At 42.9% G+C, this 27,008-nt stretch overlaps 1 protein-coding gene across 2 annotated transcripts; it reads right to left on the bottom strand.

Moving 5' to 3' along the window:
* Window positions 1-212: 212 nt before the first annotated feature.
* SRPX2 (sushi repeat containing protein X-linked 2) lies at window positions 213-25,259 on the bottom strand. 2 transcript variants are annotated; one of them, XM_045471302.1, is made up of 12 exons: window positions 24,864-25,259; window positions 22,977-23,191; window positions 18,347-18,427; window positions 9,057-9,248; window positions 6,533-6,709; window positions 6,104-6,230; window positions 5,831-5,952; window positions 4,552-4,731; window positions 4,081-4,214; window positions 2,052-2,173; window positions 711-962; window positions 213-489 (listed from the first exon to the last, which is right to left on the bottom strand). In XM_045471302.1, the coding sequence occupies exons 2-11, from the start codon at window positions 23,056-23,058 to the stop codon at window positions 782-784; spliced, it is 1,398 nt and encodes a 465-aa protein (XP_045327258.1). In that variant the 5' UTR covers window positions 23,059-23,191; window positions 24,864-25,259; the 3' UTR covers window positions 213-489; window positions 711-781. The 2 variants fall into 2 exon arrangements, with proteins under 2 accessions (XP_045327258.1, XP_045327259.1); XM_045471303.1 differs by having other exon boundaries at window positions 22,977-23,059; window positions 24,864-25,256.
* Between the last annotated feature and the right edge of the window lie 1,749 nt (window positions 25,260-27,008).

The following is a 27,008-nucleotide window of genomic DNA, read 5'->3' as shown; positions in this document are numbered from 1 at the left end:
TAGATGAAGCAATGGTTAATGTGACATTTGTAACCCAAGTCCTAAAAGGGGAAATGAGAAGTTCCAGAATGTTTTGAAGCTCCCACCACCTCCAATGATATAGTTAGCCTATAGGGAAAATCCAGCTACACTTGCTTAAGTGTCCTGGTTGTTGTGATGGTGCTGCCCTCTGCTGTCACCTCAGGGTAGAGGAACCATTTAAAACACAGCCGTTTAGTGAATGAATTGAGAATTTACTTATCTGGAAGACTTTGGAGCGCTGTGCAGAGGCCCAGTTAGGGAAAGAAGACTTTCACCCCAAGCCCGTTGCCCAGGGCCTGACATCAGTCCCTGCCTAGCTTCTTATGCTCCTCAAGTGCTACTGAAAGCAGAAATTTGCTTGGGGAAACTATTACACAGCCCTAAAAAGGGACCTGGGAATGTCCCAGGATTGGTAAATCTCACCCACCTCAGAGTCCTGTCCTTAGAACTGTGGAAAACCATTTCTTCCTTTTTCAACGTTTTTTATTTATTTTCGGGACAGAGAGAGACAGAGCATGAACGGGGGAGGGGCAGAGAGAGAGGGAGACACAGAATCGGAAACAGGCTCCAGGCTCTGAGCCATCAGCCCAGAGCCCGACGCGGGGCTCGAACTCACGGACCGCGAGATCGTGACCTGGCTGAAGTCGGACGCTTAACCGACTGCGCCACCCAGGCGCCCCCATTTCTTCCTTTTATTAGGCCCCAAGTTTCAGCTAAGAGAGCTTTTTTCCCTTGACCTCAATTATGCCCTGGCTGAAGTTCACTCGCATATATCCCTTTGCTCCCGTCGTTGGGTCAGCTCCTGGTTGCTCAGTAGGTAGTCATCAATGAACGTGAAGATTTCCTCGGGGGTGACAGGTTCCATGTAGCGTTCCCGGTCAATTCCCTGCTTGTCAATCAACACCATGTTGAAGTAGGAGGGAGTGAGGCGCTGAAATTGCCTAGAGAGAGGAACCCAGGAGGTGTGAGACCTTGTCTGGGCTTCATTGCACCAGGTTCTACTACGCTCTGACCTTTCACAGCTCTGCCTATGGACTAATTCCTTCCCTCCCTTGTCCTCATCCCCTCTACTACCTATCTCAAGCCTCTTTTTCTCTGCCCAGACCCTACTCTTGCTGTCCCTATGCATCTAACTCTGCTAAGCCATGTCTTCTTCCCCTCAGATGGAGCAACTTTATCGATAGCAGGCTAGGCTTCCCTCATAGGCCTCCTTCCTTAAGCAGGGTTATCACAGGTAGCTATGCAGGCTGCACAGAATACCTCCAGGGAGTACAAGTCATATGCACTATGATGTAACTAGTGTTTTCTAGAGTTAGGCTGGGCATAACGTGCACAAGCATATATGGCAGCCCTGAGGTTGATTAATATTACCTGGTCAACTCTTCTATCTGTACCTGCAAGTTTGCAGTCTCTTTCCTCTGCGTGTTTCCCAGTTTCTCCCCTACCTGGGATTGAAACTTTCTGTCCTCGCTGAGACTGAGCCCTAAAGGCAGGTATTGTTTATGAACAGAGAGCAATGATGACTTTATTGGCACTGAGTGTATGTGGAAGCATTGGAGGGGTGGTAATGGATAGATAATGAGAAAAGTCAACTTCTACCACCTGCCACCCACTCTTTGTCCAGGGGCAGAGGGGTATGATTCAGATTTTAGTGCCTACAGATGCCTTTTGTTCCTTTGTAGACTGAAGACACATGAGGCCATGAGGCAACAGAATAAGAGGCTTCTCTGAGTCATATTTGAGTCTGTATCTCAGTCCTGGCTGTGCTTCAGAGTCACCTGAGGTACCTAATAAAAGCATAGTCCTGAGGTGGTTTGGGGTGGAGCCTGGTGATCTGTCTTTTATGCTCTCCCTCCACCCATTTGATTTTGATGTTCTACCACTCTCTAGTTTTACCTAATGTATCCCAAGTGTTCAAACATAAGGCATGCCTCAAGATAGTGTCTGCTGATTTCCCCCCAACCCTCTTGTTGCCAGTGTCCTGCCTAGGGTTGCTGCCCACCCCTTCCCTGTGGCCTCCGAGCCTGGACCTGAGCTCCTCGATTATGTTGGCTGACAGCTGTTGCTCCCGGATGCGCCCCACCTCCTGAGGTGTCTGCCCCACCAGTTCAATGATGGTCACGTGGCGCAGGTCCAGTCCACAAGTGGATTGCTGGGAGGGAAGAGAAGGTTTTATGGAATAGGCTCTCAGACTCAAACCTAAGGCTACTTAGCTGATTCCTCCTGGGACCAGGCAGTGTGGGAAAGGAAGGGCTTCTCCCCCAACCATCATACCATAGCATTTAACAACCTCTTTCATCTGTCATTCCTGAAGCATTTGCCCTAATAGTGTTTCTTTTATTCTAATGAAATGAACCAAACCTGTCACACCACGGGGAGTAGAAAAGTGAAATGTAATTGATAAATTGCAGGAACATAATCTCTCCTTGTTTGGTATTGCATTGGCTTTAAACTACATAGGTTCTTAACAGATGGCTATGGTGATATGATTATAATGGCTATCATTTATTGAACACACATACCTAATGCTTTGTAGGAATAAGTTGATCCTTACAACACCCCTAACAAGGTAGGTGGTATCATTCTTATTCTGTAGAGGAGAAAGTAATTTGCCAAAATTTGCATGACAATGAGATGCTGAGCCAAACTGAAGGCTGATGCTGCCTACCCTTGTACATGCTCCTTACCACTAGGCAACATGGCCATGGCCTTTCCCTCAGTCTCCAAGATTTCTCCAAAGTAGTGCCAGTGCTCTTTTCATTGCCCTTTGTTGCCTTCCTCACACTGGGCAGGACACCTTGTAACCCCACCCTGCCTCTTCGTCCTACTTTGTCCTGCAGGATCGCCTCTTAGCCAGTTATGGGGAGTGAGGTTTAAAACAACATTGAACACTCCCTGGTGCCTGACCCCTTATTTAATCTGTGGGCTAATCCTCTAGTCCTGACCCTCAGAATCACTGTCCTTACTGACTGTTCCTGTTCTTGCTTTCTGTTCAAGCCGAAGTATTGCCTTTGCTCCTCCCCCTAGCCCCCATTTTCTTTGGATTGCTGGAGGAACAAGGTCCTTTTTGATCTAGACACCTAGGGTCATCCTTTTGATAGAGCTGCTGCCATCATGGGCCTCTGAATATTGACTTAGCAACTTCTAAGATTTAACCTTTAGAAATCCCCCGATTTAACCTTTAGAAATCTTCCTAAATAGCATTTTCCCTTACCTGGCTATCCAGTCTCTTGCAGCATCTCAGAGCCATTTCTCTTAGTCCTGTCAGTGCACCCTGCATTCTCTTCAAGAACCTTTTTATAAGACCCAGTGGGTATATGTGTTGTGTCTTATCAACTTCCCCCTCTTCCACAAGTGGATTCAGCCAGATAACTCTTAGTATGTTAAAAATTGTCATGCAACTATCTCATTTTATATTGTAATATCACAACACTTTTCTTTCTCTTTTGCTACTATAGTGGTGAAGAGCACAGATCCTGGAGTTAGACTGCCTGGGTTCAATCCCAGCATGACTACTTACTATCTAGTAATCGTGGGCAAATCCCTTAACCTCTCTACGCCTCACTTTCCTCACCTATGTAATGGGGATAGTAATCATACTTACCTTATAAAGGTTGTTGTGAGAATTAAATGAATAGGTGTAAAGCATGCGCTTATATACCTAGTATTTAATAGCACTTATTATCTAAGTGTTAGTGCTATTACTCCTTGAAAACATAAACACAATTAATTCTCAACATTTACATTTGCTCACACCCGTCTTACCAGTCTCTCCAGAGTGCTTTGCAATGCTCCCTTGCCATCTTTCACCATGCCCCCTGCAAGTCACACCCACTATTCCTGTGCCCTCACTGCCTTTTCAGTAAAAACAGCACTTTTTAAAATGTGCTAAATTTGTCTACAGTAAAACTGATCAAATGTTCCCCACAAAAAGTTTGAGGAAGTGGGGTTTGTGCTGCAGAAAAAGCAACTCTTTGATTTGAAAGAGGTAAGGCAGTAATGGGGTGGGGTTATGGGGTATGTAAAGGAGCTAAGCCCTCATTAGGGGGTGGGTCTCACCTGCAGCATAGAGATCTGCATTTTATAATATCTGTTGGAGGGGTCAGGAGCTGAGATGATAAGGAGCCGCTGTTTCTCAAAGAACTGATCCAGAAGGCCAGCAGCTGAGTTGACATTGACATTAATCTTCATAGCTAGGGCAAAAGCAGATGGTCAGTCGGAGTATGGCTTTTTTGTTACTTGTAATGCAGATAACAACACTGTGAGTTTCAGTCTTTCAAGTTAACCCTTTTTGGGTGTTTCTGCCTTTCCTTGGGGGAAATCCTGAAAGAACATTTGGACAGTTTGAATCCTTCTTGGGTAAGAGTATTGTATGGGGGAACATTAGCCCTTAAAATAAACACAGGTCAGAAACCCCCATTCCCACATCATACATCTTGCAGTTGGACCATTGTGGCATACATAAGGAAAGATACTGAAAAGTAGCCCTGATCAATATGTCCACTTTCCCCATCCCCTTGTTTCTCTCACGAGTACAGATGGGTGGTGATCCTGACCACTGGCGGCTAGACTGGCAGACCCGGGAGGGGGTTCCTTGGCGTTCATAACCTCCATCACAGTGGTATTCACAGGTGGCACCATAGTTGTCCCCTGCTGAGGTGCAGGTGAGGTAGCCATGCTGTGGTGGTTTGAGAGTTGGGCAGCGTCTCACTGTCAGGGAGAATTTCAAATTAGGGGCTATGGTATCTCTTTTAGGGAAAACGTGTTAAGAGGGTGCCATGTTGTGTTTTCTAGACCAGGAGACCTAGGGTGATCAGAATGAATGCTTTCTCTGTGTTTGCAGTGGCCAAGAGTGGAGCCAGATTTTTCCTCTTAAGAAATTCAATCTGAAATGCAGACAAAGGTGTTCATAAAATCTGGAAGTGCAGGGCGTATACATATTGTCATTAAAAAAGCTATCAATCTGTAAAAAAATATGTTTGTTTTCAGATGTTGTGGATACCCTGTGCAAAGATGACTACCTTACAAAATTAATTTTAATATCAAAAATAAGTTGGAGAAGACTTAAATATCCATTAGTGGTAGAGTGTTAAGAAAATCAAAATATATTCTTAGAAGTAGATTGTTATGTTGTCATTCAAAATATTTCTGAAGAATTTTTAAAGAGTATGAGAAAATTACTTGTGTTGTAATAAAAATGAAAAAGAGCGATCTAAGATTGGATGTAAGTATGATGTCAACTATATATTTTTTTCAAAGTATATGTAGATAAAAGACTTGAAGGAAGATACCAAAAGATTAACAATGATTGCCTCTGGATGACTGGGAAATGGATTTTTTCCCTTTGTACATTTCTTTATTTCCAAAATGTTCAACAATGAGCATGAATTATCTTTATAATGGAAAAACCAAATCAACACAATACAACACAAAACAAAGAGGAAGAATCAGGCAGCCAACACTACCTATTTCAGCAGAAGTGAAAGACTGAGAATGAAAGCTGATTAGATTTGATAATTAGAAGACTAAGAAAAGAAACAAATTTTATACAGAGTATCTTCATGAATTTTATCTAGATTTAGGAGAGCGAGAAAGTCTTGCTGGGGAGTCAGGGTTTCTGAAATATGTATACACCTGTAATGCAGCTTCCTGAATGACCCTGTTTAAGTGAACTTGTTTTTTTCCCTTTTCCAATATAAAAGAGGCATCTGCTTCAGGCCTACAGAGGAGAGGGTTCTGGTGGGCATGTAAAGGGTCAGGATAGAGCAGGAATAACGAGCAATGTAGAAATGGAAGACTTCTTTCTGACCTTGTACTTTCACAATGAACTTGCAGCTGGCCCGATTATAGGCTCGATCATAGGCAGTGTAACGAATCACATGCTCTCCTTCGGGAAAGTGAGAGCCAGGCTCAGGGCCCCGAACTGTCACCCTGCATGGTACAGAGTAAGAGAGCCAATGAGGAACGAGACTCTTAGAATTGGGGTTTGGGGCACATAATCACTGTGGCATCGGCCCGTGCAGTTCAGTGTGGGCAGAGCCTGAGAAACTGCTGGGAGGCATAAGGGGAATCCAATACTCACCTGGTGATAGTACCATCAGCAGAATCCTTCACCAATGGCGGGTCCCAATATACTCGGGCAGTCAGTTTCTCTGGCTCTGCCATCTTCTCACGTGAGTGGGGACAACGGATCTTGGGGGGATCTATGTCTGTCAAGGTCAGAAATCAAGTGCTGACTCACGGGCCCCGTACCTTCCCTTGAGGTAACCCATAGAAGCAGCACTACACTACTGGGTAGATAAAAGATGCACACTCAGTTCAAGATACTCAATGAAACTGGGGGAGGAAGCCCAGCTCCAGAGGGAAGTGATGACTTTGTTAAGCTTATGACCAGGGTGCCACCCTCATTGTGAGCAGGAATGTCTTCTGTGGTGAGAATTCCACATCCTTTGTGGATACAATGCTGGGGTGGTTCTTTGTAGCAGGACAACAGGGAGTGACCACCATTTACCTACACATACAGGCTCGCCTCCACTCCATCGCCCATCTTCCATGCAGATTCGGCTGTGGTCACCTTCCAGGTGGTAGCCACTGGAACAGCTGTAGTCACAGCGGGAGTCGAGAAGCACCCCATTTGTGCAGGTGTAAGTGCCACTAGTGATGAATGGCAGTGCGTGGCATCTCACCTCTAAGAGAGAACCAAGTGGCAAGCTCAATGGCCTGTGGACTATCTGCAGGTGATGCCTCAGCATCTAGCACAGGAAGAACCATATCAGAGACATCAGAAAAAACAAACAAACAGAAAACCCTACCCCAAACTGTCCTTATATTCTTGTGCCTAATTGCCTTTTAATTTTCATATTATAAAGCACAGCAGTGCCCTTGGAGGTGGGGGGAATCTTAAAGAAGTAAATTACTTGTCCGAGTGCATGGACTTCAGAATCACACTCAAGTTTGGATCCCAGCTCCACTTCTTACTAGCTCTGTGACCTGAGCAAATTACTTCATCTCTCTGAGTCTCACTGTTTTCATCAGTAAAATGTGGATATTTCATAGGATTGTTGTGCAGATTAAAAGACATAATGCATATAAACCTCTGGACTCATTTAGGGCCTCAGCAGCTCCTTTCATATCTTGTTCCTAAAATCCTACATGCCCTTTAGCAAATTCAAAGTTTCCTTTCGAGTATAATTTTTGCGTTAACCACCTCACCCCTCAGCTGAGGCTCACTTTCATGTGGAAGCAGGCTTGTCTTATATCTGGGTGAGAATACAAGTCAGACCAGTGCCTGGACGTCCAGACTTGATGGTATTTGATTAAAGAGGCCTCCATGGGCTTTAGACACCACAGGTGTTAGAAGTGGAGACTGCTTCCATGAATTGATTGTGACCCTGATTGTGAGCTTGCCAAAGTCTGGTTTGAGGTGCCTGATACTCAAGAGAAGTAGGCAAGTTATACTTTTGGCTATCTAAGTTCTAGCCTTGCATATGTTCAATTATTGGAGCTTTGAATAAAGCTATATATAAACATATATATAGTTTCTATATAAACTATGTTCACTTGGCTTCTTGGCTAAACCAGACTTGAAGAGGAGTGCCTTTTATATTTTCTAATATCCTTTATTTAAAGACCTATAAAAAAATGACTTCCTTGAAATCAGGGCCAAGAAAATAGGGTTGTCTTTTCAGATGAATTTGTTTTCTTAGTATTATATGACTGAAAATGATCCAAGGTGTTTGCCCTTTTATCTCTTATGAGGAAAGACAAAGACAGATTCAGTATTCAAACATTGTAATTAACCCATTTTAAGCACCTGGAAATATGTATCTCTCCATTCTTTTAACTGATTTTATGTTCATTTACAGACATATTATTTTATTTTTGTTTAATTTTTAAAAAATGTTTATTTTTGAGAGAGAGAGAGTACGAGCAGGGCAGGTGCAGAGAGAGAGAGAGAGAGAGAGAGAGAGACAGAATCCGAAGCAGGCTCCAGGCTCCGAGCTGTCAGCACAGAACCCAACCCAGGGCTCGAACTCATGGACCGGGAGATCATGTCCTGAGCAGAAGTCGGATGCTTAACCGACTGAGCCACCCAGGTGCTAGACATATTATTTTAATTTTGTAATCCCAATTCAAATTCATTTTGGAAATGATGGCATCTAAGTCCTAAAGCAAATTACTTACAATCACCTAGAGGGGTGTGGTGGCTTCTTTCTTTGTGGCTATCAAGCTTCCCCTTTCCTCCACAGCATCTTCTCTGACCAATCCCATCTGTCTCTAGATGCTCATTGCTGTGTGTCCACTCACACAGCATTCATGTGCACACATTTGTGTTTCTATCCCATTAGTCTTATAAGCAGCTTGGGGGTAATTGAGGAATTGAATGAGCTCATGAAGAGACCAATTCAGCGCCGCCTCCCCTCCAACATGGGTGCCCTACAAATGGCATTCAGTGATGGACATATGGACAGGCAAAGCTCAGCTACTAAAAGTGGGTAGGCTGTAGAGCTTGAATAAGAGGCAGGGATTTGGGAGCTGCGGGGGACATGATTTAGAATGTGTGTATTAGTATTCCCACATTCTAGTTTTAGGGATTCTTCTGGACTTTCAGAAGAAAATGAAGAACAGCAGATGTCTTGTGCCTTCACTGCCAAGGCCCTCTATGCCAGGAAATATAGCAGTTGGCCATGACTGGGATAGAGTATGAGACCACACACATCCTTGAGAACTCGAGAGAAAAGCCCAGGTTTGCATTAGGCCCCATACCCAAACTTTATATGCATTCCTGGGCCTGCTGAGCCAGAAGGACTTGTTGTTACATAAATGCCCATATTGCTCGGGCAATAACCACAGGAAGGGAAAATGAGCTAGAATGTTAGGATGTAGATAGGTCCTGCAGGACATCTGTGGAAAATCCTCAATTTACACCTGACAGAGGGCATAGTAACACCTCTGGACATATACCCTCAAGTAGTTGACTGGCTGGCTGGCCTCTCTCACATACACTTGTCAGTATATGCACACACACCACTTACGCCTGCAGTAGGCAGTTCCAGACCAACGGCGGTTTGGCAGACATTGCACCGACCTTCGTCCGATCAGTCGAAAGCCCCGATCGCAGGAGAGCTCACAACGAGTACCCAGGGTGCTGTGATAATTTCCTCCCCTCGGTGAGTAGCACGTGGCTTCTCCATCCTGGATATTTAATGTATAACACCATCGGGGGACTGTAGCAATAGAAGAAAAGTAAGCTAGAGGTACAGTAATCAAGACAGTGTAGTATTGGTGAAAGGACAGCACATAGATCAGTGGATCAGAATAGAGAGCCCATAAATCGACCCATACAAGTAAGTCTGTCAAAATGATTTTTGACAAGGGCACCAAGGCAATTCAATGGAGGAAAGCTTTTGAACTAAAAAGTTCAAAACTTTTGAACAAATGGTGCTGCAGTAATCAAACTTCCATAGGCAAATGAAACAAAACAAAACAAAACAAAACTTCTGCCTAAGTGTCATAACTTATACAAAAATTAACTTAAAATGGATCATGGACTTAAATGTAAAAAATTAAATTATAGGGGTGCCTGGGTGGCTCAGTCAGTTAATCATCTGTCTTTGACTCAGGTCATGATCTCACAGTTCGTGAGTTCAAGCCCCATATCGGGCTCTGTGCTGACAGCTCAGAGCCTGGAGCCTGCCTTGGATTCTGTGTTCCCCCCCTCTCTCTGCCCTTCCCCGGTTCATTCTCTCTCTCTCTCTCTCTCTCAATCTCTCTCTCTCTCTCTCTCTCTCTCTCTCTCTGTCAAAAATCACTAAACATTAAAAAATAAAATAAAATTATAATACTTTTAGATAAAAAAACAAGAGAAAATCTCTGGGATCTAGAACTAGGCAAAGAGGTCTTAGACATGACACCAAAAGCTCAATTCATAAAAGAAAAAAAAACACAAAATTTAACCTTGTCAAAATTTAAAAAGTTTGTTCTGTGAAAAACACTGTAATAGACAAGACAAATCACAAACTGGGAGAAAATATTTGCAAACCACGTATCTGACAAAGGAGTAGTATTTCGAATATATAAAGAACTCTCAAAACTCAACGGTAGAAAAGGAAAGAATCCTGTTAGAACATGGGCAAAAGACACCAAGAAACATGTCACTGAAAAGGATATACGGATAGCAAATTAACATGAACATGAAATTATGTTAAAAGGATATATGGATAGCAAATTAACAATGAACATGAAAAGATGTTCAGCATCATTAGAAATCATTAGTCATTAAAGAAATGCAAATTAAAACCACAGCGAGATACCATTATACACCCATTAGGTTGTCTAAACTTAAAAAAAAAAAAAAAACACCTGGTAATATCAAGTGTTGGTGAGGATGGAGAGAAATTGGGATTCTCACACATTGCAGGGTGAAATACAAAATGATACTGCCACTTTGGAAAATATTTTGGTAGTTTCTTATAAAGGTAAACACACACTTGCTGTGCAACTCTGCAGTTCCACTTTACGTATTTACCCAAGTGAACAGAAAACCTGTGTTCATACAAAACACTGTACGCAAATGTTTAAAGTATCTCAATTCACAATTACCAAAATGTGGAAACAGCTCAAACGTCCTGTGGGTGAATGGTTAAACTTACTGTGGTTTATCCATACAGAAGAAGGAAGCACCGACAACATGCAACAACATGGATGGATCTCCGATGCAGTTTGTGACCTGGAAGAAGGCAGACTCACAAGTCTGCATACTGTAGGAGTCCATTTATATGACATTCTGAATTAGGCAAAAATACAGGGACAGATGAATGGTTGCCAGAGTTCAGGAGTACAGGTTGGGGATAATTTTAAAGGGGAAGCCCTAGGCAAATTTTTGAGGTGATGGAACTGTGGTGGTGGTTACCTGACTATGTGCATTTGTCAAAACTCATAGAACTGTACACCAAAAGAGTGAATTTTATAGTATGTGAATTTATTTTTTAAATTTTGCAATGTTTGTTTATTTTTGAGATCAAGAGACAGAGTGTGAGTGGGGGAGGGGCAGAGAGAGGGAGATACAGAATCCTAAGCAGGCTCCAGGCTCTGAGCTGTCAGCACAGAGCCCCATGCAGGGCTCGACCTCAAGAACCACCAGATCATGACCTGAGCTGAAGTCAGACGCTTAACCTACAAAGCCACCCAGGAACCCCACAAATTTATTTTTTAAGTTTATTTTATTTTATTTTTTGAAAGAGAGAGAGAAAGAGAGAGAGAGAAAGAGAATAGGTGGGGGAGGGGCAGAAAGAGAGGGAGAGAGAGAGAATCCCAAGCAAGCCCGGCACTGTCAGTGCAGAACCCGATGCAGGGCTTGAACTCACCAACCATGAGATCATGACGTGAGTCGAAGTCAGATGCTTAACTGACTGAGCCACCCAGGTGCCCCTACAGTATGCAAATTTAAAATGACTTAAAAAATATTAACACAAAGATATAAGCTAGAGAGGGGAAGGGATTGTGATAACCAAAGAAGGCTGCTTAGGAATAAAAGTCAGATCCCAGTTCAGTACTGAGCACAAAAGGTAATAGAGCCATTAAATTATAAAGACATTAGAAAGATGCCTCATTGGCTACACAAAACAAATGACTCTTCAGTGGCTTCAGATTTTAAAGGAGCACATATAAACAGGCAAAGGTCCACATGCCCAAGGATGCATACATAGGATGACCCAGAACTGTTAGCCTGGGGTTGGAAAGGCTAAAGCCCCATAAAAGCTGATTCAGCTCCCAAATCCTAAAAGCCAAAAAAGGGAGGGCTTAAAAAAAAAAAAAACACATCAGGAGGTAAAGGAACAAAGAAAGGTTAGGAACCTCTGCCTGAGGGCAGCTGGAGAATGAAGACAGATGATAGTGGGAAAACTATCCTTTAAGAAATATGCTTGTGGCTTCCCTTGTTGGTTTTGAGCCTGCACCTGTGATACATGACTGCCATCTGGGGACAACAGCTCCAAATTACAGAAAGTCTCTGAAGCACTATAGTTGCAGAGCTGTTGATTATATGTCACAACACAATGACTTTACATGGGAGGCTGGGACCCCAACAAGCACTCCCATTCTATTGCTCACCCATATTCTGTCAAGGAAAATACACATCAGATTGGAATGAATGGAACAAACAAGCATAGCACAGGGAAACATAAAGTTCAGGATAAATGCTGAGACAGTAGGAGAGGGCCTAGTTATTGCAAATAAGGTCAAATTTGCTGGCCCCGAGGAATCGTGGCACAAAGCAAACACATTGGAAGGCTGGTAAAAAGCAAAAACACTATTCTAATTTTCTTTTTTCCCCAGCTTTATTAAGGTAAAATCGATAAATAAAACTGTATATATTTAAGGTGTACAACGTGATGTTTTAATATACATATACATTGTGAAATGATTACTGAAATCAAGTTAATTCATACAACCATAATTTCACACAGTTACCATTTTTTTTTGTAGTAACCACACTTACGATGTAGTCTCCTAGCAAATTTCAAGTATGTAACACAGTATTATCAACTATGGTCACTATGTTTTATATTAGATCCCCAGAAGGAAGAAGGCAGCCTCTGGGAACTACAGCCTGATGAGGCTGACAGCACTGATAGCAAAGGGTTCTAGAATATTTAAACATAGGCTAATGAGGAGTTAGAAAGAGAAGCGGTTATCTCCAGGTGCCCTCAAGAACAATTCCAGAATGACCTCATTTCTTTTTTGGTCACCAGACTGGTCCTTTATGGTCACCAGACTGGTAGAACAAGGTAAATGGTGGGTACACTATATGGAAGTGAGGCATGTAGCAATATCTTTCAGGCCATTGATGTGGATTAGGTGAAGACATACAGGAGAGGTGACAGTACAGTTGTGGAAATTTAGAACTGGTTGAACAACTGTACCTAAAGAATGCTGATGGGAAACTGAAACTAAGAATGTGGCAAAATATTGCTTGGCAAACTGTCTAGTAGGAAATGTGTTAGTCATTTTCTTTTCTTTCCTTTTTTAAATTTGAGATAGAGCATGAGAAGGGGAGAGGGCAGAGAGAGAGAGAGAGAGAGAGAGAGAGAGAGAGAATCTTAAGCAGTCTCCATGTTCAGCATGGAGCCTGATTCGGGGCTCGATCCCACAACCCTGCGATCATGAACTGAACCAAAATCAAGAGTTGGACACTCAACTGACTGAGCTGCCCAGTTGCCCCTAAAGCCCATATTTTTTCTGATCACAATATCTGCCACTGCAGTATGTTAGGCTGGCATTTTGAAGCATAAATTTACATTCTTAAATAGGTAATATAGCCACATGATTCAAGACACAAAAAGTATAAAAAGTTACACAGGAAAAAGTCTCCCTCCCACCACTGCTCCCTTATCTACCCCCATTTAGTACCCCCATAAAGAACCACTGTTAACTGTTTTTTAAGCATATAAAGCAAATCTTGCTATAGATTCTTTTTACCTCCTCCTTTTAACACAGAGTAATATATTATGCCCATTGTTCTCACCAATGCTTTAAAAAATAAACACCATGTGTTTTAGAGATCTTTCCATATTACTACATAGCAAGCATGCAATTTATTTAAATGAAATAACATTTATAAAATGCATAGCACAATGATTGGCACACAATATGTGTTTGTCCAGGGTGAAATTGCTGGAAGGTAGAGGGGCTGGGACTTGTAACTCAGACCCGTGGTCTCTTCTCTGTGCAGCTATCCACCTATCTTTTTTGGGGATTATAAGAAAACAAAGTGCTGGCAACAGAGTTGAAATGGCCTTGTCTGTGATTATTTTCAGATAACCCAGGCAGAGTTACCAGTTAGCTCAGGGCTGAAGCAATATGCTGGGAAAGCAGTGCCCCCAGAGGACTTAAGGCATACCTCAGAGAAGGGCTTCTGACTCCAAGCCAGGAGTCAGGTTAAGGGAATGAAATAACGTTCAAGATTAGTGAAAATGGTACCAAACTACATGGTCAGCTTGCTCTAAAATAATGATCTGGTTTTTTACCAGTTATCTCTTTTAATCTTTTTTCTTTTAATGACAGATTACATTTCTTAAAAATTTTTGATGTTTATTTATGAAAGAGGGAGAGAAAGCATGAGCAGGGGAGGCGCAGAGAGAGAGGGGGAAAGAGGATCCAAAGTGGGCTCTATGCTGACAGCAGAGAGCCCAAGAGCCCAATATGGGGCTCAAACCCACCAACTGTGAGATCATGACCTAAGCCAAAGTCAGACGCTTAAACCCACTGAACCACCCAGACACACCACGAAAGGTTACATTTTTGATGAAAGAGATGGAATGACCATGGCTTTGGAGTCAGACAGAGGGACCTGGTTTTAAATTCCTGTTCTGCCACCTCTGAGCTCTGCAACTCTCTAAATTTACCTTCTCTGAGCTAAGTTTCCTGATCTGTAAAATGGGGATAATAGACCAATTTCATGAGGATGTTCTGAGAATCATCTGAAATTGCATGTGTAAAATATATCTATCCCTGGGAATGATATTCCCTAAATCAGTGCCTGGGTTTGAGCCACCAGCTCATTTGGTGTCAAGAAACAACATGCTGCTGCCATCTGGAGACACCATCCCCAAATTACAGAAAGTCTCAAGCACTACAATTGCAGAGCTGTTGTGAAAACAAAAAAAGACCTTACAGGGGAGGCTCGGATCTCAGGTTGTACTTTCCCAGCCACCCACTCCCCACTCAACACTGATAACCCCACTCAATTAGTTTTGTGTCCGGAGACCAAATTCCTAAACAGAGCCATGACACACATGACCCCAAGGCCAAAGGCCACCATGTGGCTGACATTTTTCTAAGGGGCTTTATGACATTTAAAAATAACCAATGAGTCAGGTTAATATTAATCATAGGGCTGCTGGACCCCCCTGAAACCACTTTTCTGCATCTGTTACTTTTTCCTATCCACTTCTTCCATTTACAGTTTTCTGCAATCTGGGTTCTGCTCCCAGGATGTCAATGACCCAGTAAACGTTTCTTGAGCACTACTTTTGACATAGTTCTGTGGGGGTATCACACATGGCTCCTTCTGTTAAACAGGTAAGTATTTTGTTGAGGGCAATAAGAAGTAAACCAAAGGGGCAATACCTAATGAATGCCAAATGAGCGGTCCAGATAATAAAAGTTTATTTCAGAAGAGGGACATAGTAGATACTCAATAAATATTTATTGAATAAATGGAAGGGAATGAGGGAATGAATGAGGAAAAGCTCAGTGTGCACTAAAGCAGTCCAGGGAACAGAGTAGAATTCTACTAATCTGGCTGAAGCATAGATTTCATGTGGGGATAAGGGGTAATGAGTTGTTAGCCTGGGCAGCTGAACTGAGGCCAAATTCTGTTTGAAATGGTCACATTGGGCTACTAGGTTTGGGGAAAGGAGAAGCATGAATCAAAGAATCCAGTTAGGGGGGCAACTGTCATTATCCATGTGTGAGGTAATAAAAGTTTTGATCCCATGGAGTAGTAAAGAAATGACAGTTCTCGGTGAATGGCTGGTGAGAGGTGATGAAGAAAAGAGGCTATTAAAAATGCCATTGATGGAGAAAGAGGAGCACTCTTGCACTGTCAGTGTGAATGCAAACTGGTGTAGCCACTCTGGAAAGCAGTATGAAGGTTCCTCAAAAGTCCAAAATAGAACTACCCTGTAATCCAGCAATTGCACTACTAAGTATTTACCCAAAGTATACAAAAATACTGATATGAAGATACACATATTAAACACTGATTTGAAGATACACAGTCTTTCTCTGACTGACTTATCTCACTTAGCATAGTACACTCTAGCTCCATCCATGTCATTCCAAATGGCAAGATTTCATTCTTTCTTATGGCTAATATCCCATTGTGTGTGTGTGTGTGTGTGTGTGTGTGTGTGTGTGTGTGTGTATATATATATATATATATATATATATATATATATATATATATCACATCTTATTTATCCATTCATCAGTTGATGGACATTTGGGCTCTTTCCATGATTTGGCTATTGTTGATAATGCTGCTATAAACATACTGAAATGCCATGGAGCCCAAGTGGTGGTAAGAAGAGAGGGGCTTTCACATTGCTGCTGAGAGACTAGAGAGATTGAAGGTCAAGAAAGGGCCATATGATTGATGCATTGGGAGAGAATTGTGATCTTCAGGGAAGGTTGTTTCAGCATGTAGATTTGTGGGTGAATGGGAAACAGACTGTAGGGAGTTTAGGAGTTAGTGGGTGCTTAGGCAGAGAGGCAGTGGGTGTGGACTCTTTGGCAGCAAGAAGATAGAAGGTAGGTGGAAAGAAGCATAGAGAAACACCAAATCTGATCATTTCTCTATTGAAATTATTCTCTCAAAAGTCACCATTTACCTTCTTCTTGCCAAATATAATGTTTGCAATACCCTCAATTTTTCTCTGCAATATTTGACACAGATTTCTCATTCTTCCTCCTTCCCAAAACTCTCTTCTTATGTGGCTTCTGTGACATGATATATAGTACCCTGATCTCCTTCTACATGGCTTATTTCTGTCCCTTTTTCCTTTGTTGGATTCTCTTCTTCTACTCACATCTGTATATGGTTTCTTTTTTTTATTTTTTAAAAATTTATTTTTATTAAAATTTTTTTAACATTTATTTTTATTTTTGAGAGAGAGACAGAACATGAGCAGGAGAGGGATAGCAAGAGAGGAAGACACAGAATCTGAAGCAGGCTCCAGGCTCTGAGCTGTCAGCACAGATCCCGATGCAGGGCTTGAACTCACTAAATGTGAGTCAGATGCTTAACCGACTGAGCCACCCAGGCTCCCCATGGGGTTGATCCTTGCTCTCTATTTCTTTGCCATACCCTCAATCATCTTTAATAAACATTACTGTAGCTGATTAGTGGAGAGTCTCCCTGACCCAGGCTCTACCTTTCCTGACCCCCTACTTTTGTAGACAATAACAAGGGTGATATGGTGAAATTATCATTACCATGCCATCCCTTGTGGGAAGACATATGATGGCTCCTTATAACTCCTAGCACAACAGCTAAACTCCTCTACATGCCTTGTAAAGCATAGAAACAAAGAATCTTAGAAATGGAAGAGATACTAGATATCGCCTGGTCTAACTTCCTTTCTGTATTTTTAAAAATGTTTACTTAATTTTGAGAGAGAGAGAGAGAGAGATGAGGACACAGAATCCAAAGCAGGCTCCAGGCTCTGAGCTGTCAGCACAGAGGTTGACACAGGGCTCGAACTCATGAACTGTGAGATCATGACCTGAGCTAAAGTCAGAGCAGACCTGCCCAAATGACTGAGCTACCCTGGTGCCTCTCTAACTTCCTTTCTAATGCAGGAGTCCCTATTCGGCATTCTTCACAGAGAGTCCTCCTGCCTTGCCTAAGAATGATCCCTAGATTATGGAGCCTTTCCTAATTTTGTCTTACTCTTTATATTCAACTTTATTTTTCTCTTACTCCCTCCACCTCCCATCTCCTCCAATCAGGCTGGTTTCTTCTTAGATCCTTCCTCTAACAGCTTTGTTCTTGCCTCTATATCTGTGGCCAAATGCTTTGCTAAACACCCTTGCCTCCCTTCTCCAGTTCTCAAAATCCACCCATCACTCAAGGCCTAATATATGTCATCTTTCATGATCCCTGCCCTGACTTCTTTTTATTTTTTTTCAACGTTTATTTATTTTTGGGACAGAGAGAGACAGAGCATGAACGGGGGAGGGGCAGAGAGAGAGGGAGACACAGAATCGGAAACAGGCTCCAGGTTCTGAGCCATCAGCCCAGAGCCCGACGCGGGGCTCGAACTCACGGACCGCGAGATCGTGACCTGGCTGAAGTCGGACGCTTAACCGACTGCGCCACCCAGGCGCCCCTGACTTCTTTTTATTTAACTCCTATTGCATTTACTGCTACCCCACAGATACACACTAACTTGCTCTGCATGTGTTAATTTTATTCCCCTCTCACCCATTCCCACCCCCAGCAGACTGTAAGCTCCTTCAGGGGGACAAAACCCTATCTTAGATTTTGTATCATCCACAGGCCTACCCTGCATGGGATTAGGTGTACAGCAGGTATTCAGTCAATACTTAATGATTAATAATAGATGGGTAACCTTAGTACTAGACAGAAAAGGTCATACAGCAAGTCATGACCAAGTTCATCATTGGAAATCACAGCCCCTGATTCCCTGAGCTGCAGTTTTGGCACATATGAGCCAAGCTGGAGGAGGATGCTTCAGGGAAGATCTAGGCCTTAGGCCAGAAAAGACCCTTCCTGAGCCTGAGAAGCAGGGAGGCTTACCTCGGTAGTCTAGAGCTGGGGCCTGTGGGACCTCTTCAGCATATACTTCATTGTAGCTTTCCTCTGGGTAGTAGCCTGAACCTGCAATGAAGAAGATAATACCAAGATGACATATTAATTTCTTAAGTGCTTCCCAACCTTTCCTCCTATCCAACCTGGTCCCTTCTTGAGGACATGGCACTCCATGGCTAGGGAGCCAGGTGGATATTTAGTGTGGAAAGTTCTACCTTGTAAAGCAGCAGAACTATTATACATAAATCTCAACATCTCAGGTGCATAGAAGGTGAGCTCATGATCATGGGTGGAGGTGGGGGTGACTTACTGGTAGCACAAGAAGCTTCCATTCAAAAGAAAAAAATGAACTTCTTGACTATCCATCAATCCCACCAATCTGGAATATAACTGACCCATTTCCTTGATGCAACATGCAAGGTTTTGATGAGATATGGATAATGACTAAGCTCTGAGGAAGGACTGTTGTCTCAGGTAGGAGTTAAAAATAGAGTCTGAGTAATGGCTTTGCCACTAGTGACAGGACTGCTCATGGTCCTCAGAGAGAAACAATTCCTCAGGCCCCCACTAGCCCACAGGGCACCACCCTTTTGCCACTTGGTTGCCGTTGCTAGGGGTGGCATGCCAAGGCAGAGGGAGGGTTCAAAAGGAAGAAGAAATGAGCGTAGTTTCACGTCCTGAGCAGTTTGTCCTGGTTTGCAGGAAAAGGAAGGCAGAGTCCTTTGGGGAAATTTCCTGTTCCTCTAATCATCAGGAGCTTTAGCAGGGAGCTGCTGAGCTAGGAGAACATTCCCAATCCATTCCCATTCTGTTAAGTGGCCCAGTCCCTAATGGAGGCAAATCTGTGGCTGTCTGGGAGACTAAACAGTGTATTCCACCAGACTGTGGGAAATCAGTCATGAATACAAACTAATTGGAATATAACTTAGTCCTTTCCGGAGTGAAGTTTCTGGAAGCTCTCTTTCCAGCCTCTCTGAGCCCTAATGTATGCACAGGAATAGAACAGCCAGCCATGCTGGAGTCAGAAAACAATTCCTCATTTCCAGGAGACGGTGTGCTTTCAGGACAGGGCTGGGGTTTAGTGCTGGAGGCCTTGGGCCTGTGTAAACACTCAGACCACAAGCTTGTCTGCCTCCTCTCTGGGAAGAGGCACAGCCCCCCCCCCCCCCCCACACACACACACAACCCCAGCACTAAAGGGTGGAGCAAAGGGCTAGATGATGGAGCTCTTCCATTACCCACAAGCCCAGACTGGGGGTTGGGGGAGTGTTGGGAAACCATTCCATCTTAATGAACAAGGGAATGAATCAAATTGAAAGTTTGCCTTATGAAATCATGTCTTCATTGGTTTGCCCTCATTCCAGAGGAAAGAGTTCATTTTTTACTTTCCTTTTATTTTTTATTCTGTTTTCCCAATTCAGTTATTTTCTTGGCTTTCCTTTAGTTCTCCTTAGGCGTCCTCTCCCTTGTTTTCTCTCTTCCCACATGGGAGGGTTCTTTGTGGGGCACGGAATTCTTGTCAGCTGTTTCAGTTTAGTATTAGCCTCAGAGCCTTATAGCTTCTGTAAACAGGAGGCCAGATGTGTGTGATTCCCTAAAGGATTAGTCCCAGCATGCCTGTTCCAGAGCTTGCTTGTGAAGAAATGCCCAGCAGGGTGAAAGCCCGTTTACCAGAAGAGCAAACAGGAGTGTCAGAAGCCTATGGCTGGAGAGCAATAACAACAACAGCAGCGGCAGCAGCAGCATGACTAACATCACTGAGCACATACTTGTCCTCTGTTCAGCCCATTACATGTTATCTTCTTAAGTCACCCTAACATCTCAGTGAGGTAGACACTCTTATTGTTCTCTGATATACAAATGAAGGAACAGGCTCAAAGGAGTTAAGGGAGTAGCCCAATTTCTCCCACCTTGGAAGGAGCAGAATAGGTATTCCAGCCCAGGGTGCTTTGACCCCTTGATACCAAACTCAGATACACCACTAAAGATGGTAGTAGGAGAAAGTTTTGGACGATATCCAGCAGACATAAAAATCCAAAATGTTTCTTGCCATCCAGCTTTTTAACTCCGTGTGTGGGATAAAAGACCACAATGCAATTTCTATCATTCTAGAATTACAGGGGATGTGGGAAAGCAGAAGGGAAGACTCAGTCAGATAATTACAGTCTCCAGCAGGGTGCAGAGATAGCTGGACTGGTGCCAAGTTTGCATTGTGATGGGAATGGGTTTAGGCCACCTTACCACTTTAAGCCTTTCTATGTCCCTCTCTTTGCCTGGGTTCGGGTATTTTATTTTGCAAATATTATGATACTGAGATGAGATATAAGAAAATAGAGGGACACTCTCCCCACATTGTTCTATCTGCTTGCCCCTTCTCAGCACTGAGGATGGGAGGTTTGTGCCACATTCCTCGGTTCTTTTACATCAATCAGTGGTCTGTTACTGGGTCCCTCCAAATTCCATAGTACAGTCAGACCCTCCAAGCACTGTCCTTCACAAAGGTATGGTTGGGAATGTAACTGATAGTTGAGAACTATTTTAAGATATACACTAATGCGTGGCTTATGGTAACAAATATGGTCTGACTTCCTGAACTGCACAGATATGTCAATCCACACTTTTTAACCCATTGTTCGCTTTATTAATATTCTTAGCCCTTCCCAACATCCGCTGATTATTCCTGGATCCTTTTCCTGATTAGCCCTCAATCCACACTTGGTTGCTTTCCTTATGCCATTCCCATTTGAGGACGAAGCTATAGCCGTGAATAAACAATGCTGGATGCACGAGGAACGGTCAACAAATATTTGTTGAATGAATGAATGAACATACGAATAGAGCAAGCTCAGACAGCTGAGCTAGTGATGTAGGATAGGATTATTAAAAAATTTCTGAATTTCTCTCAGCATGTAGCCTTCCAAGAACAGAAGAAGGCAGAATGAAGGCTGTCAGAGACCTCACCAACCTGGGCTCCCCAGAAGGAGCCTGGTGATTCTTGTGGAAGTGAACAGTGGCACCCTTGAAAATGGCCCTTTGAAAGCTTCAAATGAGTCTAAGTTTTTTTGTTAAAAAAAAAAAAAAAACTGGTCTCTCCTCAAGACTCCAATAGTTTGGGCTTCCACTCTAGAAAAGGTAAAGGCCCTTGCACTCCATGAGGTTTCTTTTTTTTTTAAAGTTTATTTATTTATTTTTGAGAGAGAGAGAGAGCAGTAGTGCGAGGGGCAGAGAGAGAGAGGGAGAGAGAATCCGAAGCAGGCTCTGCACCATCAGTGCAGAGCCCGATATGGGGCTTGAACCCACAAACCATGGATCATGACCTGAGCCGAAGTCAGATGCTTAACCGACTGAGCCACAGAGGCATCCCCTCCATGAGGTTTCTTACAGGGGTTCGAAACTAGGCTTTGAGCCATCTAATTTCCACTCCTTAGTCCTCTGGTCTTTGGATGGATTTTGGTGTTATATACTTGAATTGGCTAGGGGGAGGTTGGGAATGACAGCTGCACATATTATCTTCTGGAGACTTGGGGTTCCTTTAACCCCAAACAGTGTGTACTCTGCCAAGGGCTTGACTTGAATTTCTTCTTCTCAATGTCAGCCCTTGTACTTTACCCCCTACAAATCCAGGTTAAGCCAAAGAGGAGAAGAAGTTTGCATATTTGTTTAAAAGCTTGATGCAGCTGTTCCAGACAAACAGAGCTACTGCCAAAGGCCTCCACCAGGAGCTAAGGGCATGTGGAAAATTTTAGCTGCAATGCCTGTGGCTGTGATGGAAGCAGTCTGTTATTTACTCATCTCTGTATATTTTCCTAACTCTATTGGTTGGGTCTAACTCTTTCTTTTACTCCTCCCAGCCCCCATGAAGGTAGACACTGCAGGCCGCAGATTATTCTTAGCACTTGGAATGCCAGATGGGCCCCATCAAAAACCTCTGTCTGCCACCTCATTATCCTTCCTTCATTTCTCTCCCTCCCTCTTTCCTTCTCCTCACTGAGTCTGTTCTCTTCAGCTCCCTATGTCTCCATAGGTAAAGGATGAAACATTTAGGAATCCAGAAATCTCCATCTCTTCTGAAGTAAAAAACAAGCCAGAAGAGACTGGGGAATTCCTGTTTAAGAGATTGTGATCTGTATTGTCATTAACATCTTTGGCAGAAAGGGGCTATAAAAATCTCATCCTATAAGTAAGGTCTAGGGGAAAGAGAGGGAGGGAGAGACTGAGACACACACACACACACACACACACACACACACACACCACACACATACACACACACACACACACACACACACACACACACACACCAGATGAGAGAGAGAAACAGAAAGAGAGAGAGAAAGGGAGGGAGAGATGAAGCTGAGTGCTGAGCAGGTGAGACAATGGCCTCAAAAGTCATATTGTCCAACCCTCTCACTTTTGTGCTGATGCAGCCTGTTTTCAAATATCTCTTATTTGCCTCAAAAGCCTCCCTTGGTAGCTTGTTGGAATGTTTAACCATCTTTGTTGGTGCAAATAGTTTTTCTTTATTTGTCTCTTATTGCAGTCTAACTCTCCCTTCTCTAATGCTTAATCTAGGTCTTGCCTTCCATGGAAATAATGGGCAACAGATCCTAAAACTTACCTGCATACCATGTTGCTGTCACTGCTGGAGTGAAGAAGAGCAGGATAGATAGAGCTCCTCTTTGGGTTAGTTGACCAGCCATCCTTAAAAGAAGTCGGGAGGTTAGGGAGACAAGAATAGAGATATGTGGCCAGAAGTACCAGGGAAAAGAAAATATCTTTCATAAATCAGCCATCAATGAACTTCCAAAAGTGAGAAGAGGCAGAAATGCGGATCTGTGAGGAAGAAGAGAAATTTTTAGATTATTGAATGCCTGTTATATTGTGTCCTCTGTAAGGACCTTCCACTTTATAGAATAGCAAGACTCTATTTGTTATTTCTGATCTCTTTTCCTCCCAGGAGGAGGATGACATAAAACAATCAATTCTCAATTAACCATGGTGAGATCAGATGCAAATGTTTCATTGTCCAAATTATAGACAGGGACATGGAGGAACCAAAATCAGGAAGGGGCCAAAATAAAGTCATATAGAGCCAAGAGGGAATCCTGCGATCTAAAAGCTACCAGTTGATGGTTTCATCTGTTTAACTAGCATTTCCTAACCATTAATCTGGGAAAGCATTAGCATATATGGACTAAGAGCTTGAACTCTGGAGTTACACAGATCTGTATGTGTATCCAATTCTGTCCATATTAGCTATGGGGTCTTGGAAAACTTTCTTAACTTCTCTGAGCCTCAGTTTCCTCATCTATAAAATGGGAATCATAATAGTATCTACCTTATACAATAGATTATTGCCTGGCACATAGGGAAGCAATCAATATATATTAGATATTATTATACCCCACTTTGTATTAGACAGGACTACATGTTTCCTTTCCCTAGTCTCTCAGACATTAACTATGGTCTGGATATTTTCTTAGCTTTGGGTTTTGAGACTTAGTGGTTTGGTAGTGGCTTTTGGCTTTTAAGTCTAGCCTAACCTTCTTGTTTTATTCTGCTGAGCTAGCAGGAAGTCCGTGACGTTGGGAAAAACATATTGAGGGACATGAGGAGAGGGTGAGCAAGCTTCAATTGCCTTCTCACTTCCTGTCCTGTCTTCACAATGGGATGAGAGTTTTGAGGTTCCCAGTAGGCAAATATATTCATCCAAAACAGTATTAAAACTTGCTGCTTATTGGTATAAACTGGTCACTGAACTTTTCAGTAAGCACCCATTCACCCACATGATGTCAATGAAATGCCATGCTCAGGGGAGGAGTCAGTTCCAGAAATGGAGAAACAAAAGATGGCAGATTCTGTCCAGAGTCCCTAAAGGATGTGAAAAGTCCAAGAATGGCAGAAATTCATTTTCCACTTCAATTCAGATTTTGTCCAGACACTGGCAAGGAAGCAGAATAGAAAAAAAAAAATTGAAAACAAGCAAGGGACGCAAGGAAAGTGGAAAGATGTGGGAAGGAAGCTAGAAAAAGAAAATCTGTTAGGGCTGAAGGAAAGAGATAAAAGCATAAAGAGGGAACAAAAGGACAAGAAAGGGAGGATTCAAGAGAGATCCAGGAAAATGAACAGCTAAATAAACTAATCACTGACCCCTCTCACATATGCAGTCTCAATCCAGTTCCTTGGTCCTGGAACACAGGCTTTCCTTTTCAACCCACTACTCTGCATCTGTGACTGCTTCCCTGACTATCTCCTCCCTGATCGGAGACTGAAAACCTGACTCACTGGGAGTCAGCCACCCTCTGCTGCGGGTCAGGAAGGTAGTGGGAACCTGTATCTGCAGCCAGGTCATGGTTCAAATGGCAAGTAGCATATAATCCAGTTTCATAAAAGAACCCACCCCCCACTACAACCCATATTGCCCATGTCCTAGGTCTCATTACCTTTGATGATTGTGAAATGAGGTAGTATAATGTAGAGGGGTTCAGCAGCAGATCTTACTTACCTGTTTTATATTTTTTTGTGCTCTCTTTCTCCTTCTCTTTCTCCTTCCTCTGTGCTCCTCTCATCAGTCGGAAAAACTTCTACTTTACCATTCCTAGAACGAGTGGCTCTTGGTCCGTCCGGGCCTCCGGGATTCTGTTAACACTGCCCAGATGTTAGGACATCCACATCTGCCAAAAGTTTCCTTAAAGCTGTATTATCCCCAAAGCTATAAGCTATTCCTCCCTCAGAGAAGGACTTTAGAGAGATGGGGGAGAAAGAACACAAGGATTAGAGGAACACAGTCCATCTGCCACAGAACAGAGGGAAAGTGTGAAAGGTGCTGGCCCAGAGCCCATGAGTATAGTAATAACTAACAGAGGCTGGCTAAAGGGCCTCCAGAGATGTGGTGTACTGAAGAACACTTCTTTTTATGACTCAACATGACATCAGGATTGAATTAAAAGGAATTTCACAAACTCCAAGGAGAGGGGAAGAGTGTAGCTGACTTTGACATTCCCTAGAGATTTCCCCTGTAATTCTTGAGTACTTCCCAGCTCTTCAGTTGCCTTGCCATCCATATATACAAGGTCAAACACACTTTGAAACTATCTCACTGATGACCTAACTTCTATGCACTTTAGTTTCTGATAAGATTATGTTGTTTACAAAAAATATCATGCACTTTTTGCCTGAAGAATCAAGACTGATTCCTGTAATAAGAGTGCAGGGAAAACATGCTTAGAGAGGCTTTAGGGGGAGCCTATTCAAGCACACCTAGATGATCTGTGCATGGCAAGATTATAGCCCTGACTAAGCTATTTACCAGTGACCTCTGATGGAGGGATATGCTTCACTTATCAACCTTTCTTTTTAGTATCTGGTAATGAGAGTATTCTAACATAGTGCACACCAGCTTCCCACATTCTTCCTCCTCTCAGAGTGGGCATTTCCATCCTTGAAAAATCAGTGATCGTAGAAGAACTTTTTTAGGTGCTGTAGAAAGGGTTTCTTCGCTGTGTGTGCAAGCAAATTAGTAACCTCTTCTCAGTTATAAAGGGAAGAATTGTGCTTCTGATAATAAAATATTCAGTAGCAAGCCTGTTTCATTTCCAATCCACCAATCAGAAATATGTATTGACTGTCTACTATGTGTTCACCAGTGTGACAGTGGTATAAAAAACTGAAGACAGGGCATCTGGTGGCTCAGTCGGTTGAGCCTCTAACTTCGGCTCAGGTTATGATCTCATGGTTCGTGGGTTCAAGCTCCACGTCAGGTTCTGTGCTGACAGCTCAAAGCCTGGAGCCTGCTTTAGATTCTGTGTCTCCCTCTATCTGTGCTCCTTCCTGACTTGTGCTCTCTCTCTCTCTCTCTCAAAAATAAATAAACATTAAAAAATTTAAAAAAAATGAAGACAATCTTGGCCTCATTTATTCAATAAGTTTATCATGCTTCTACTATGTTAAGGATGGTAGACAGTCAAAATCCCTGGCATCCTAACGCATAATTAATTCAACAGTTTTAATTGAGCATGTATTATATGCCACATACTGTTCTAGGTACTTGAGAAACATCAGTGAACAAAAGAGACAAAAAACCTTGCCCTGGGGCCCCTGGGTGGCTCAGTAGGTTAAGCGACTGACTCTGATTTTGGCTCACGTTGTGATCTCAGAGTCCCCCCACCCCCTCCACCTTCAGGCTCTGAGCTGACAGCCAGAACCTGCTTGGGATTCTCTCTCTTCCTCTCTCTCTGACCTTCTTCCCACTCACACACTTGCTCTCTCTCTTAAAATAAATAAACATTGAAAAAAATCCTTGCCGTCATGGAATGTAGGAGGCAGACATTCAATAAAAATGTTCTTGATTACAATTGTGTGTGTTTAGGGAATTAGCTTTCATTGGACATCTGATATAAGCTAAGAACAGAGAACAGTGGTGAACATGAAGTGTTTGATCCTTCATCTAATGAATCTTACTCTACAGCTCCCAGAGGATTTATGTTTAGGAGGGGAGAGAAGGGGGACATAAACAATTTGAAAATAATATATGACCATATAAAATTCTAAAAGTTATGGTATAGACTGTGAGGACTGTGTGAACACTCTGTGGGGAGAGGTAGGCCTTGGTCTTCTCTGGGGCAAGGGAAACCACATAAATAATAGCTCA

The sequence above is a fragment of the Leopardus geoffroyi genome, chromosome X (genome assembly GCF_018350155.1).
Source record: "Leopardus geoffroyi isolate Oge1 chromosome X, O.geoffroyi_Oge1_pat1.0, whole genome shotgun sequence".
Classification (NCBI taxonomy): domain Eukaryota; kingdom Metazoa; phylum Chordata; class Mammalia; order Carnivora; family Felidae; genus Leopardus; species Leopardus geoffroyi.
The sequence above is the reverse complement of the archived record's forward strand: the minus strand, read 5'-3'. Positions and strand labels throughout refer to the sequence as shown.